Source organism: Chaetodon trifascialis, chromosome 10 (assembly GCF_039877785.1).
Source record: "Chaetodon trifascialis isolate fChaTrf1 chromosome 10, fChaTrf1.hap1, whole genome shotgun sequence".
NCBI lineage: Eukaryota > Metazoa > Chordata > Actinopteri > Chaetodontiformes > Chaetodontidae > Chaetodon > Chaetodon trifascialis.
In genome coordinates, this window is record NC_092065.1 from 10134444 (window position 1) to 10149782 (window position 15339).

Below are 15339 nucleotides of genomic sequence, written 5' to 3' on the forward strand. Positions count from 1 at the left end.
TTCTTGGGTGTGCACTGCCATCATAGGTTTGCAAGGCTAATGGTCAAAATCATCTTTAATAACAAGGCACGGAGGGCCACCCGTTTGACATGTTAGTTTAGTCATGTTTAGTTCACAAAGAGAGGGGATGGGAGACAGAAATAGGTCCACGGGGCTGTGCAGTGGGAATCGCATGTAAGAGATATATTTAAATAAAAAAGCTCACAAACATCAAAGAGACCTACCTATTTATAGAGATGTCTACTACTGCAAGTGTCATTATAATTCAAAGCAAATATAGATTCAAAAAAGTAAAATGTAAAAATATGGAAATATACATACACAGCACCTGCATCTAAAGTTTTACAAAAGTAAAACTACTATCAGTAAAATATACCTGAAGTAGGTCTATTAAAAGTAAAAGTACTCGTTATGCGGAACGAACCTTTTTGCAGGATAATATTTATATTTCATTATTATTACCATTTGTTTTTTAAGCAGCATTTTCAATGAAGATGTTAAGGTAAAGAGTAAAACTGAATGATTTTCAATCATATTTCACCGGTTGGGCAAATAGACTATTCGAATGTAAAATAGGAATATAACACTATAATGGCCTATATAAAGAAAAGTCACTATAGCTTAAATAAAGCTGTGGAGTAAATAGGTACAATACTTCCCTGTGAAATGTGGTGTACAAGATGCGAGTCCTCACAATTGTACTTAAGTCCAGTTATTTCTCAGCACTGAAAACTTTTCCTGTTAGTAATTTAAATGTCAATCCGCCCAGTGAATCTGAAGATTGCAGTGGGTACAAGACTTTTTGTTTTCATACGTCGTGAAGTGTGGAAAGTTTGGCAGCATTCATGCATGCATTCATTAATTACACCTCATAATTTAGCTTGTGGTAGATTATCTGCAGCCGAACTAACGGTGATGTATACAAGCAGATGATTAACGCTCGACCTGATATTTATGATGAATTTAGGTTTTAGGTTTGACTTTATTTATTTCACTTTTATTTATTTCCATGCTGGTTCGGGCACTTAAGATTTAACAGCCTGTTCTCCTGTGAATGTTAATGGGCCTGCTCAGCCTTTCCACGAGGGGCCCCGGAGATGTTTTCATTGTAATTTCATGACTCAAAGTGAAGAAGTGTTATATTTAAACAAATGTCACAGTCAGTGCTGACCGATGAGTGTTGGATGATTCAGCTGGTGCTTCACACGCTGTTAAAAAGTCACCGTGTTTGCTTCCATCTAGCGGTGGATGTAGGCTACGTTATTCTGCATCAGAGAGGAGGAGGAGGAGGAGGAGGCGACGGCAGAGATATGCCATACCATTGCACCTGACCAGCCACATCGAGGTAGTATCTATTTGTCTGAAACACGCTGCACACCCAGCTTGTTTGTGTGATTGATGATCACATCTTTGCACCGGCTGAACAGAGAGAGGGAAAAAAGGTGGAGGCTCCAAATATAAATGCTCTGACATCAGCAACAGGTAGAGTCGCTTTTGTTGCATTCCTTAGCTGGTAGTACAACAATACGCTTGTTCCTGGGGGAAGTACGGAAGTTGCCTACTGCCTGTTCATGTCATTTTTATAGTCGTGCTGGTTGGTGAGCGAGGTTGAGGCTTTGGGATCATTGAATGTTGACTGAGGGTTTTTTTTTTTTTTTTTAAATCCGGGAAGTCGCATCTGCCTTAACTCATCATGCCCGTCCACAGGAGGCAGGTAGGAGACTTTATTCATACATCCAAAATACAGAGTCTGTATGGATACATAATGGAGCTGATCTGAGGTCAGCTCCTACTTTAAGCGTCTGTTATGTTGCCATAGGCCTGCTGCTGTCTGTAACATGCCTGCCAATCCTGCACGAAATAGCTGCATCAGAAGCTTATTCCAGTGCTGTAGAGACCCACCCTTACACAGATCTAAACTACACAATCATGATTTCGTCCCAATTAGGATTGAATGGGATGTGTGCACTTCCATTGGTATCTTCATGTTCAGATTATACGTCTGGGTCTGCCACTCCTTCACTGTTATGGCCTCTGTGTAACCTTTGTGTAGGCTGCCTGTAAGTGAATAGCATGGATTGGCATGACAGCGAGAGCGCATCTGCATGCCATGCTGTTCAGTCAGTTTAGATTAACCCTCCTCGCTCTCAGTCCTCCACGGTGAGTCAGGATCGCCACGGGTTTCTCTCAGCACTGTGGCATTCGCTGACACACCCCCACGTCATAGTTAAACAGGATTCTTTTGTAGATGATGACCTATGCTGATTTTCACAAGCTTTATTATTGCATATCAATGGACTGATGAAACCAAATTATCCCTTACAGTGAAATCATTATACATCAGTCACGCTTTTGTCAGTTTGAAAACTATCATTACTATCTTGTGATGTGTGAATTTGCCATAATTGTGCTCCTTGAGTGACAATATTTTTGTTCTATAGCCCAGTATTGAACTACTGGAATTAATGGGAGTGGTGAGAGAGAACGGCAATGAACAGACATCACTTCCACCTGTGGTAAGAATTTAACGCGTCCACTTAAACAACATGCTCACTCGTCCTGTCCATCACAGATTCAGATTGATCCGTGCAATGTCTGAAAGTCTGACTTTGGCGTATCCTTTTTGTCACTCAGCACACTCCATTATCGTATGACTACGTCCTGGTCGCCAAAACAGTTGAGAACCAGGAGAAAGAGGCTTTCAAGAAGCAAAATGAATACATTGAAGAACTGAAAAAAAAGAACATGAAAGTCACAGTAAGTGTTCAGTTAAACAGATATTCACCTGTACTCCTTATTTTCTTTAACAGCCCAGAGTTAAAGTGTTGCAAAGGTCATGATTCATTCATTTACCTCATCTTCATTTGCTTCTCATAGACAATTATAGATGATGATCTCGTCTTCTATGGGATTCAGGCGCCTAAAGAATTTTTTGAGAAGTACAGGTATCTGCTCAAAGTGTCTGATGCTTGTAACTGGAGCTCGGATCAGAACGTCGTACCACTCAGCACCAGGTAAAGCTATTTGATGTATCTCTGATTATTTACATCCTCCATATGATGTTGTTCTCGTGCAAATGATCTCTAAAGCATCTGAAAGAAGTTCTGAAGTCTCTCGCTGCAACTCTGTCCTTGTTTCAGGATAAGGATTGTCCACTTCATCTTGAATCACACCCCTCTTCGATCAGGAGGTGAGAAAGTCTTGCTGTACTTTAGGGCTGAACAATTAATTGAAGTATCACAATATGGCCAAGTGCAATATCCAAAAGACAGGAGCTGCAATTTCATGATAAATGTAAAATGTGTCGCAACATGCCATGATAAATGAAGGATTGTGGTACTACAGAGATGCCCGAGCCTACAAATCAGATTCCCCAGACATAAGGTTTCATGCTTGTTTGGCACAGACCTCAGCAGAAATCACACCATCATCGTTTTTATATTTTTTTCTGTGAAAATGAAACACAAAGCATGTTGCCATGTCTGTCAAAAGAATCGCAAAATGATTTTTTTTTTTTTTCATTTTCCTACTATATTTACAATCCTGATCCTCCTCAGCTCATATGCCGCCTAATCTTTCATCTCTCACCTGTTATTCTTCCCAGAGAGTTTGCGGGATCTTATGACGATGAAGGTTTTTGAGGCAAGGTTCTGCTTGCATGAGGTAAACATACATACATTCTGGCATCCTTGTGCTTTCTGCTGTATCTATGATTCATGATGATCTATTACAGCTTGCAGCGTTGTCACGATATCTTGCCTGATAAATGTGTTATTACCAGGACTTTAAAAAGTCGACTTTAAAAGGCCGTGTGACCACAGGATCCACACATCCTTCTGCTTAAGTAGTGACACAATTTTCCACTGAGAAATCTCTAAAGTTCTTTGCTTTTCTTAAGAGCTTCTGAAATTATGAAATGAAAACCTGGCAGAAGCTGGCCAAAACAGTAGATTGCTGCCAAAAAAGTATTTGTTCACAGAGACACTATAGGAGTCACATTAATGCAGTGAGTCATTCAGTGCTGGCAGTGAGTGGGCATGTGTGATGCATATGTACACATATAATCATGTACATGTGTGTTCTTCTGTTTACACAATAACACAGTGGGAGGAGAAGTTGATTCCATGAAGTTAAATATGCAGGGAATTAAAACATAAATACATTTCTTATTGTAAATATGATGCAGCATTAGTTTCGGATGTTCTTTTAATTGTAGATTAAAGATAGTAAAATCAGTAGATCGTAATTTTACATTGTAAGATTCTGTTTTCAGTTTGACTGAATGCCGTGTTAACCAATATGTACGAAGCGCTTCTTCACGCTGATGATTTCCTTTGATTTTTCTGTCCTTCTGCTTTCAGAAAAAGAAACAGAGAGAGCTGAAGGAGAGCTGGGCACGATGGACAGCCTGTCTCCAAGGGCAACCCATAACTGCTGTCAGGTTTGGACTGCAACACAACAGCCTATTCATCACTCTGCTCTTTACAGTTGCAGTTATTGTAGCATTATTGTTTTCCATGTCATCCTACCGTGAAGTAGGTTCCAGTAACACGAAAGCTGCAATCATGTCACTCCCCACGCATGATGCGGGGATTGTTTGAGAGGATGTACAGCACTTAACGCTGGTGCAGGTTAGAGATGTCGCTGTCTTTAGATTCACAATGCAAACATGCATCATGTGTTGAATTGTAAGTAAAAATATGTGTAAGCTTCATGTTAATTCAAGTTAGCTGTGTCTGTGAGCTATGATTTCAGCACTGACATTACGCCTATCAGCAGTCCACAGTGCCAAGATACACTACAGACCATCACTCAACGTTTTTAAATACCATCAGATTAAAACACACCCACCTGAAAAAAAAAGATCTGAAAATTTCTGCTCTAAATTTTATATGTTTATATATGGACAGTGTTTTTATTTCTGCTGATAAAAGTACATTTTCTGCAGAATTTCCACAGTAGACATTGACAGTATAATTCATCGAATGATTGTTTAGGGCCACATACAACTCTTAAATGTATGCCTCAAACAGCATGACATGTTCATCTTGTGTACAACGTATTATATACAGAAAGCGCACACAGTAATGTTGTGTAAAGTCTGTATGAAATTGGTTGCAAACGTCTCTGTAATTTCAATCCCGATTCCAAAAAAGTTGTGACACTGTGTAAAACATGAATAAAACAAACTGTGATGATTTGCTAATTCTTTTTTAACAAATACTCAGTTGAAAACAGCACAAAGATGATATATTTAATGGTTTACCTCATCAGCTTTGTTGATTTTTGTAAATATCTGCTTATTCTGAATTTGATGGGAGCAGCACATTTCAAACAAGTTGGGACAGGAGCAGCTAAAGACTGGGAAAGTTGTGGAATGCTCCAAAAATACCTGTTTGGAACATTCCACAGGTAAACAGGTTGATTGGTAACAGGTGATAGGATCATGATTGGGTATGAAAGGGGCATCCTGGAAACGCTCAGTCATTCACAAGCAAGGATGAAGTGAGGTTCACAACTTTGTGAACACATGAATGAATAAAGGAGATTACTACTGAAACCTTTGTCAGTAAACACAGTTAATTTGCAAATGACTGAAATTCTGTTTTTATTTCCGTTTCACACAGTGTTTCAACTTTTTTGGAATTGCAGTTGTCCATTGCCTCTGAATTACAAATGTGCAATGTATGTATGTCTATAATTTTCCCATGATGATATTTGCATATCACCACCTCATAAGCTTTGTAATTTTTTTCCTTTTGTGTGTGTTGTCGGTGTCTGTGTGTTGTCATATCAGGAACTACTTTGGGGAAAAGGTGGCCTTGTACTACCTGTGGTTGGGTTGGTACACATATCTGCTCATCCCGCCTGCTCTCATTGGGGTCATAGTCTTCCTTTATGGCCTTGCCTTCTTCAACAGTTCACCCCTCATGTAAGTTTCTCCACAACTGCACAGTATCTGTGTCACAACAGCACATATACACTGTATCAAATGAAGTGCTTATTGTGTTGTAGAAAGGAGGTTTGTGAGGCTGACACAGTCATGTGTCCACTTTGTGACAAGAGATGCAAAGTGTGGCAACTCTCCGACACCTGCACCTATGCCAAGGTACATCATTGCATCTACAGTCGACAGCTCAGTGTTTGCTTGCCTGTTTGTGCTCACCACTGGTCCTGTCTGCCTACAGGTGAGCCTGCTGTTCGATAACAATGGCACAGTGCTCTTTGCGATGTTCATGGCAGTGTGGGGTGAGTTCTGTGTGTCTGTGTGACATAATTGTTCTTGTGTTGATAGAAATAATCATGTATTTTTAATATTCAGATCACATTTTAAGATAGATTGGTGTGATTTGTCACACCTGCATCATACAGATGCAGTTTTTCTTCATAGCCGCTAAAGCCCATTTAGTAAGAAATAGTTGAAAATTATGATGCAGAACTCGTCTCCAATACTGTTGGGTTTTTATTTTGCGTCCAAATGTTTTTGGCTTTACAGCGCAACTTGTACAATCAAGTCTTTTATCTGCCTCAGATTTATTTTATCCAACTGCCTGGATATTTTTCATGATCACTTAGACATGCACTGCCAAGGAGATACCACATCACTGAGAGAACCTACTCGTCCTGGCTACTTAATCAGCCCAGGCCATCTGGCCATGGGGGTGGTCAAGCAGTCATCTATAAGAACACATAAATGCTATGTCACTGTCTTATTCAACGTGTCTGCTTTTAATACCTCTGTGTGTTTATGGAGTTTTAAATGCTCACAGTCCATTGTCTAACCTCTCCTCATCAAATACATACGTGTTGTAGAAAATAAGGGTTCAGGCAAGATGACAAAAAAGCGATTACATGGGAATATCTAAAGTATGAAAGGAGGGAGGGCTGTGATAAAGAAAGAAAAAACTTGTGATAAACAAAAAGAAATCCTGCATAATTTTGCAAAAAAGGGCTATTGCTCAGATTATTCAATTTACCAGCAAAATCACAGTTTACACTAAGACCACAGGAGTAGGGATCAGTTCCTGAGTCTCCCTGCCAAATTTCTTTTTTCTAATTTCTATTTTTTACTGAAGCTTTCATGCACTAAACCTAACCCAAACTACTGTACATCCAAAGTTGTCTTACTTCCCAGAACTTAAACACAACCCTCATCTTTATAACTGTTTGTCTTAGCTGTTTCAGCACAGTACTTTTTGTGACTGGCCCTGTGTCAGCATGCTATAACTAAAAGCAAAAGTGTGTATATGGCAAAATTAAAATGTTTTCACAGGATGTGAAACCTTAATCAGAGGCATCTAAGTAGCTTCATACATTCAGTGAAATTTAATGCAAAACTGCAACCAAACATCACAAAAGTGGCAATCATTAGTAACACCAGAGAGGTCACTGTCATATTGTTAAAGACTTTATGAACTCATCTAAATCCCTGGTCCTTACAGCAACACTGTTTTTGGAGTTCTGGAAGAGACACCGGGCTTCCTATGTGTGCGAATGGAAAGTGTCCGATTGGTGTGAGGAGGAGGTATGATCAGTTTTAAACATTATTTTCTTTGGTAGCATTTCAGAAATACCAGTTCAGCGGTCATTGGAATTCACGGCTGTGCGTGGTTTTTTTTTTTTGTATTATGTTTAACTGTAGGAGGAACTGATCCTGGAAATTGTGAACAACGCCAACTGTGAACCAAAACAATATAAGCACTCCTATCTGCGCAGCACTCTGGTCTTAATCTGTGTCACAGCTATGGTGGGTGTCATTTTTACACTCTTCCCATACAGTATATAAAGGGCTTGTACATCTTCAGAGTTCGGGTTAAAGGGGCAATGTGTAAGATATGGTTTTACTTTGAAACATTCAAAAAATAAGATAACCTCAACAGAACATGAAGAATGGTTCTGATGTTATGTCAAAGACATCTATATATTGTGTTGCAAAGATATTTACTGAAGTTAGCATGCTAACCAGTGAGCTGCAGTCCTGTCCTGTAATACCGCTTTGTATCTAAAGAGGTGACAGTTCAAAAGTGTAGCCCACTGTAGTTTCAGCTGGGAGCTAGAAAGGAAATATTCTTACACCTGCTTTCCTTATTAAATGGAAAAATACAACCGCACACTTTCTGAATTCAAGGTTTTGTCTTTTACTGAGCGAAGACAAGCTCAGTTCAACAGAAACAAAATAAAACTCACCAAAACCATCTTGTTTTTCCACCCTTACTTCTGGCTCTAGACACTGAGGCTAACTGAGTTAAGTAGCTAACAGCAGCTAGCCAAACATAGCTACAGCAAAGAGCAAGTGACAGCAGTCAGTGGTCACTCTGGTTTTATGCTGCCCCCCAGTTGTTTGGATAACCTTTGACAGGTGACCATATCTTACACATTAAACCTTTAAAATAAGAATCAGGTTGAAGTTGGGTAAGGTTCAAGTGTAGCCAAGAGCTGCAACAGATGTAGTTAATGGAAGCTGTCACAAAATGAGTGTTTTCGTCTTTCCACAGATATTGGTGATCATTGGCTTGACACATGCCTTGGTGGTGTTCAGGGTGATTGCAGCAGTGCTCTTGGCTGAGGGATCATGGGAGTTTCTGAGCAACCACTCGAGCAGCGGGGCAATGATGCTGGGGGCCGTCCTCCATTACCTCATCATCACGGTCATGACAAGGGTATGCAGGTCTCTAAATGAGCAGCTCTGTTACCTGTTAGTAATATCTTCTGTGACTCTGACCATGTCTTTGTCTTTGCAGATCAACAGGATTGTAGCCATGAAGCTCTGTGCAATAGGTACGTTTACTGTAGCCGCTGTGATTACTTCTTATTTTTATATGGCGCCAAATTTTAAAGACATGCTGTTACACTAATATCCCACTCGTTTCCAGACAGAATTCAAATTTAGCTTTAGAAAGATTGTCCTTTCATGATCCTATTTTAAAACATAATTCATTTCGGGATTAGAAAATGTTAAATAAGCAATTATTTCAGGGGTTGATACCAATTTTATAGTTGTCAGTATGGTGGCAGTGAGAACAGACAAACAAATGCAGGGGAGCTGAAGCAGGAAGGCAGGTAATCAGACGGAAAGCAGGTCAGACGCACATATGACAGACAGATAAGAGAGAAACTTAAAGCTGTCCCTCTACACTGTGGACCAAATCCAGAATCCACTACTGGAGTCCTACTTTCTGGGTTCAGGGTAGACATTGGAACTGGGCCACCATATACACTGATTGGGGAAATGAGGGCAAGTTGTAAATGTGTGTGATAGATCAGGTGATATTCAGAGGAAGGGAACTCACTGAGGCGAACTAGAGAGAGCATGAAGTGTGACAAGATGTACAACCCTGGTTCCAAAAAAGTTGAGATGAAACATAGCTAAAGACAAGTGGAAAGAGGAGTGGACAGAGAAAGAGAGGTAGAAGAGGCAGATGGTGCAGGAATCCTCATATAAAAAAATATGGTCATCATTAGATTAGAGCAAGTCTGTTGGCCTGGTCATGTAGAGCATGTAGAACAAGAAAGTGAGAAAAAATGAATTTTTATTTTGATGTGAAATCCTCAAATGAAACAATCTGAGATGGGAACATCACACTGTGTAGAGAAGAGACAAGGGGTCACAAGTGAATACCAAAAAGAATGATTTATAGAGTTCACAACAGAAATGTCAACTTGTCATGACAGGAGAAGGACAGATGTAATTAGGGCTGAACAATTAATCAATATATTATCAAAACCACAATATTGCCAAGTCCAATATCCAACTTCAAATCATATTCTCCTGACGGAAGGGAACAGAAGGGTACAGACCTCAACAAAATTCACATCATCACCATTTTTGTATTTTTTTTCAGTGAAAATCAAATGCTAAAATTACCATTCCAACTAAAATTGTGACTCACAGCACATCACAGTACCTGTCAAAATAGTCTCAGTATTATTTTTTGGCATATTGTTCTGCCCTAGGTGTAATTAATGACATTTCTGAAATTAACAATCGCTTCACCCATTTGAAGCGAACCATGTTAGTGAGGCAGCATGCCTGATATCAGGGGCCTGGAAGTGGCACAGCTGATTAGAATGCAGCCAATAAAATAATTAACTGGCTGCATTACATGTGTGCTTTTCCTGCTATGACATGCTGATTGTTCTTTCGTCCTTTGTGTCCGGCAGGGAGCCAATCAAGTTTGAACGCTCAAAATTATGTCTTAATAGTGTGTGCACCAACATAACATTGTTTCGATGAATAGAATGTAAATAGAGGTAATAAAATGATGTCAAATTTATATTTTGTAGTAGTACTCTCATTGTGCCATCCATTGTCCAAATAGTGAACTGCATGAACACAAAGTCTGTCTTTACCAGAGAAAACAAGATCATTTGCTGCCACAGAGAAGAGTTTCACAGTCAAGATGTTCACCTTCCAGTTCTTCACCTATTTCTCCTCCCTCTTCTACGTCGCCTTTTTTCTTGGCAGGTAAGAACTAGTGGATTCTGATGCTTATTAACATCATTTCAACCTTATCATCCAGTGCTAGACTCACTTTCCAAACCCACACTGCTCACTGGCATAACAAAAGACTCAACATTCATGTCCAAGTGAAGGGAACTCATTGTTCTTAATGATTAAGGTGTGTCTTGTCTTTGTAACACACGACAGGATAAATGGCCATCCTGGTGGTTATGTCCGAATTGCAGGGAAATGGAGGCTAGAGGAGGTGAGGACTGTAGATATGACTAAACATCCATTTTTAAATAAAAATATATGTTTTACATTGAAATATTGCATCTAATTACATTTCAAACATTTCACTCTCCCCTGTGCAGTGTCATCCTAGTGGGTGTCTCACAGACCTGTTCATCCAAATGGCGATCATAATGGTACTCAAGCAAACCATCAGCAACGTGTTCGAGTTCACTGGCCCGTAAGTAGAAATCAGATCTGTGATTATATACATGTGCACTGTGTAATCCACTTAGTTAGGCGTAAACTGGGTATCTGTCTCCCATTTGCATCAGCTGGTTCTGCAGGTGGTTGAAGAAAAGGAGGACCCAGAAGCTACAGAGGAAATGTGCCTACTGCTATCTGAAAGATGAATCAGAGCCCAAACATGGAGCTGAATTGTGTGACAACTGCAAGCTTCGAAACTGGCTCAGCAACTACCGGCTCAATGATGTTGACTCCTTCAGCCTGTTCAATGAGTTTTTGGAGATGGGTATGTCCTCTGGTGACAGCTTTGACATCAAAAAGGAAAGACAAGTACAGAACTGCCTTTGGCAAATCAGATTTTTCTTTGCTCTCTCCTTAGTGATCCAGTTCAGCTTCACCACCATATTTGTGGCAGCATTTCCTCTTGCTCCTCTGCTAGCCCTTATTAATAACGTCATTGAGATACGCTTGGATGCTATTAAAATGGTCACTCTGGAACGCAGACTGGTTCCCAAGAAAACCAACGATATTGGTGAGGGGACATTTGAACTAAGATTTAATTCGATAACTCATATTTTGCCAGTAAAAGGTTGTTTTCCTGTTAATACTGTGAGTAAAATTCTCCTCACATCAGCGTTTCCTTTCCTCAGGTGTGTGGATAGACATCTTGGAGGCCATCGGTGTCTTAGCTGTCATTGCGAACGGGCTGGTCATCGGTATATCTTCAGACTTCATCCCTCGATTGGTGTACCGTTACCGCTATGGCCCATGTGCCAACAACACAGCAACAGATATTGAGTGAGAATGTGCATTCTTCTAGAAAAAGTTTCATGTTGTGTCGTGCTGTGTGCAACATTCACTTTGAAATAAATTCTTCTATTTTTCAAGCTGCATGGCTGGCTACATCAACAACACTCTCTCTGTTGCACAAGTGGGTGACCAGAGCATCCTGAATGAGTTTTCAGCCAGTCAGATGGTCACTGCTAGTGGCTTGAATGTCTCTCACTGCAGGTTTGCTCTCTTTTATTGTTATTTGTCTTCAACATCTGTTCTTTAACTGCCACGACTCTGATGTTTAGGTTAGGAGAAGCCAAAGTCGAAACATATCATTTGAGTAACAACAGAGTGGAAAGTTCTCATACTGCTCACCACTAGTCTTCATAACTATTCAGCATTTGCAGTACGCTCGCGTCCTGTTATTATCCTGTTACTATTGCACTGTTTCTGTTTCCTGTACACACTGTGCAACCTCAGCGAATAGAAGTGTGATATACATAAATTCTACATTCTTACATCTAGTTTACATCAGCTTTCTGTTTCTATTCACAGCTACAAAGACTACAGGAGCAATGAGGACTACAGTTTTACGCCACAGTTTTGGCTAATTTTAGCTGTGCGCTTTGCATTTGTCATCCTGTTTGAGGTGAGCCTTGTGACCAAACAAGAAGCCACTAACCACCTGTTCTTACACTGATTTATGTGGGCTTTTTTTGTAATGTAGCGACACAACACAACACCAAAATCCCACGCTGCCTTTCCAGCTCACTGTTTTTCTAGTTTGAAACTCAGGACGTCAGATCGGTGACCTGTTCTATAACAAAATCAGGGAGTGTTCAGTGAAACCGTATTATTCGCAGACAGAAGAGGAGATTACATTCCTAACATTGCTCTCTCTGCCTGCAGCACGTTGTCGTCATATGCAAGTTCATTGCAGCCTGGTTTGTACCGAGCGCTCCCATGCAGGTCAAGAATGACAGACTCTTCGATAAACTCAACAGACTAAAAGAGGAGCTCAGGTGAGTCTCAAATATTATGCGGTTAGACTGGTGTGGCAGCTGGTCTCCAAAAAAAGCACAATCTTGCTCATCCATTTTCACACTGTTATGCAATAACATGCACAGTTTTTTATTGATTGATTGAGTTATTTTAAGTATTGTAAAACAAAAATGGACTGGTTCCCAAAGCATTTCTGCTATGTCCTAACATGAATTCTCCCATCTGATATGCTGGATCAGTATTGGCACTGATCTTATCGGGAGGATCAGGTATTGGCCATGATGTGACTGATCCACAGTAAATATGATTTCTTTGTCAGTGCCAGTCTGTGTTAGTCCTTTGTGCCAGTCTGATCATTTCATGTCTCTGGCACTGCAACCTCTGTTTTATCCCAATGAGTTCCATGCTGTGAGGTTTGCAGATTTCATATAAAAAAATGAGGAATTGAAATGGCCATCAAGAGAGAAAACGTTGGATCAGTGCATCTCTAAACCAAATAATAATGCCGTGTTTCTTTTCATGCACATTTCTGTTTCGCAAATGAAAAATTCAGGTTAAACTTTGCCCTCACTGCTGGTTTTAACACACAAAAGACACAAAGTGCTCCTGCTATATTTCTTGTAATCTCAACAGCAAGATAGACATCTTCTATTTTTAATTGACTGACATGTTTTGCTGATTGGCATCATAGCTGCTACCCTGTCAAGAAGTCTGTTTATCTATCTGCTTCATGTGTTGTCTAGCTAAGCTAATGCTAGCATTCATAGCATCAGGGCACTCATTTCTTTAATGAATGAATGGCAGACATTTTTCACAACAGACAGTCTGACTTGTCTGAGCAGGAAAAGCTCAGATAGAACATTTAACAGAATGACGGCTAATTAATAACAAATACTGCAAAGCAATGGCACAAATTTGTGCTGATTAGTCACACCTGTGCTGGACAAGCTGAAATGTCAGCTATGAAAAACATATTTAATTTTAGCTTCACGGCACATTTTTCCCTTTGTCATGTGAGCTCCCTGCAATGACTCTGCCCTCTGAAGAGGCTAAGATGTATACATTTAAGAAATGAATATTCTACCCAAATTCAATGTTACTTAAATATGAAACTTTGAACTGTATCATTTCCTAAATGATAATATGAATATGACATTTGTTGCTTTAATTATATGTTTATTATATGATTGTACCAGACACGACATTTTAAAGCCTGTTTTTAAGATGTGTTTTGTAGATACTGCAACTAACCACATCTTGTTTTTATTTCTTACAGTTCATTTGAAGCCTGACAGCATTCAGACACTTTAATATTACACATTTTCCCCTAAGGACGTAAACCCAGTATTGCCTTGTGCATTAAAGTTTCCAGCCTATCGCAGTGTTGAGTCAAACAAAGCCATTAATCATCTCTCTGAAGAGTTGAGACTCTGTTGTTTGCAGTCAAATGTCAAGTGCTGGCTACTCGGATCCTCGTCTATGAAATGGACTTTGAAGACAGACTAATTTTTCTTGGACAAAACAAGTGTACGGTAACTGATTTTACTGACCACGTCTTTCATGAGATTATTCTTATTCTATTTTAAGAATGCACTGATAGCTTACTGTTGGATCTCTATATTTGTGAGATGTATGTGAATGTTTTTATTGAAATCTTAAACATAATTTATATTGCTACTGCGCATACAGTACTGATTGTGTGTTACAATGCTGCCTTATACTGTAAAAAAGCACCGCGATGAATGTCCTTACTGCATAGGAAATCTGATGGTGTCTTTTGTAAATCAGACACAAGAATGTTTTGCATTATAATATTTTATATTATTGAATAAAAGAGGACACTTTTTGCCTCATGCAATGTCTTTTCAATTTACATTTAGCTGATTAAAATGTGTGCATAGTTGACATTTTGAATTTACAAACTAATGATGCTGGTGTCATTTTAATGTCAGCGTTGTCTTCAGGGCTGCAGCGATTGCTGAGGACTCCCAAGTCAGCTCCTACTTCCCCATTGTTTTGGGGAATTTTGGGGATTTAATGACCTGAGGAGGCTCTTACATTATCTAATTACATAGAAGTCACACATGGTGGTATATATTAACCTCAATATTTACATTTTTTTTTAATATTATTTAAAACATATTCACCAGAAATGTATTCCTGGCAGTATGGACAAGCTTTGATACAGTACTTTTGACTATCATGTGGGTAGATAAAATAAAATAAAATAAAAAATGATGATGATAGAAGCTCTTTATTATTTACTTATTAATGACATTTATACCTGCAATAGAAAAAAAACGAGTCATGAAGATGTATTAAGAGACTACCAACTTTTATAACTGTAAATTAATCCAAATAACAACAAAAAACACCAGCCACCGTAGCAACCCAAATTATTATTGTTATTATTATCCATTATAAAACCAGTTAGTTAGAGCTTACTTACAATAAAAGGGTGCCCTATTGGAAAGAGATAACTTGAACACTAAAAAAAATACTGTAGGAATAACACAGAGATGTATTTTAGTCAGTTTTCCACACCAACTCTTCACTTCCTACAATTTCACCGTAATGAAGGTGAAAGCCGGTGCAAACGTCACGTGACGGCATGGAGCCAATAGGCAGCAGAGTTTCGGGTCTCC

General features: G+C 39.3%; 1 protein-coding gene across 1 annotated transcript; it reads left to right on the forward strand.

Annotated features, from left to right (window-relative positions):
• Positions 1-1269: 1269 nt before the first annotated feature.
• LOC139337498 (anoctamin-9) lies at positions 1270-14908 on the forward strand. Its single transcript, XM_070972100.1, has 25 exons — positions 1270-1482; positions 1673-1714; positions 2442-2516; positions 2635-2757; positions 2878-3014; positions 3141-3190; positions 3605-3663; positions 4362-4441; positions 5798-5932; positions 6016-6109; positions 6189-6249; positions 7443-7525; positions 7643-7747; positions 8496-8660; positions 8742-8778; positions 10354-10465; positions 10649-10706; positions 10816-10913; positions 11008-11204; positions 11298-11450; positions 11569-11716; positions 11807-11929; positions 12248-12341; positions 12602-12714; positions 13971-14908. Exons 2-25 carry the CDS (start codon positions 1694-1696, stop codon positions 13984-13986), a joined length of 2337 nt encoding a protein of 778 aa, XP_070828201.1. The 5' UTR covers positions 1270-1482; positions 1673-1693; the 3' UTR covers positions 13987-14908.
• Positions 14909-15339: the final 431 nt, after the last annotated feature.

Coding starts and splice junctions, on each gene's coding strand:
- LOC139337498 (XM_070972100.1), top strand. CDS start 1,694: ATGCCCGTCCACAGGAGGCAG. Junction 7,748..8,495: donor TAATCTGTGTCACAGCTATG/GTGGGTGTCATT, acceptor GTCTTTCCACAG/ATATTGGTGATCATTGGCTT. Junction 10,466..10,648: donor GTCGCCTTTTTTCTTGGCAG/GTAAGAACTAGT, acceptor AACACACGACAG/GATAAATGGCCATCCTGGTG.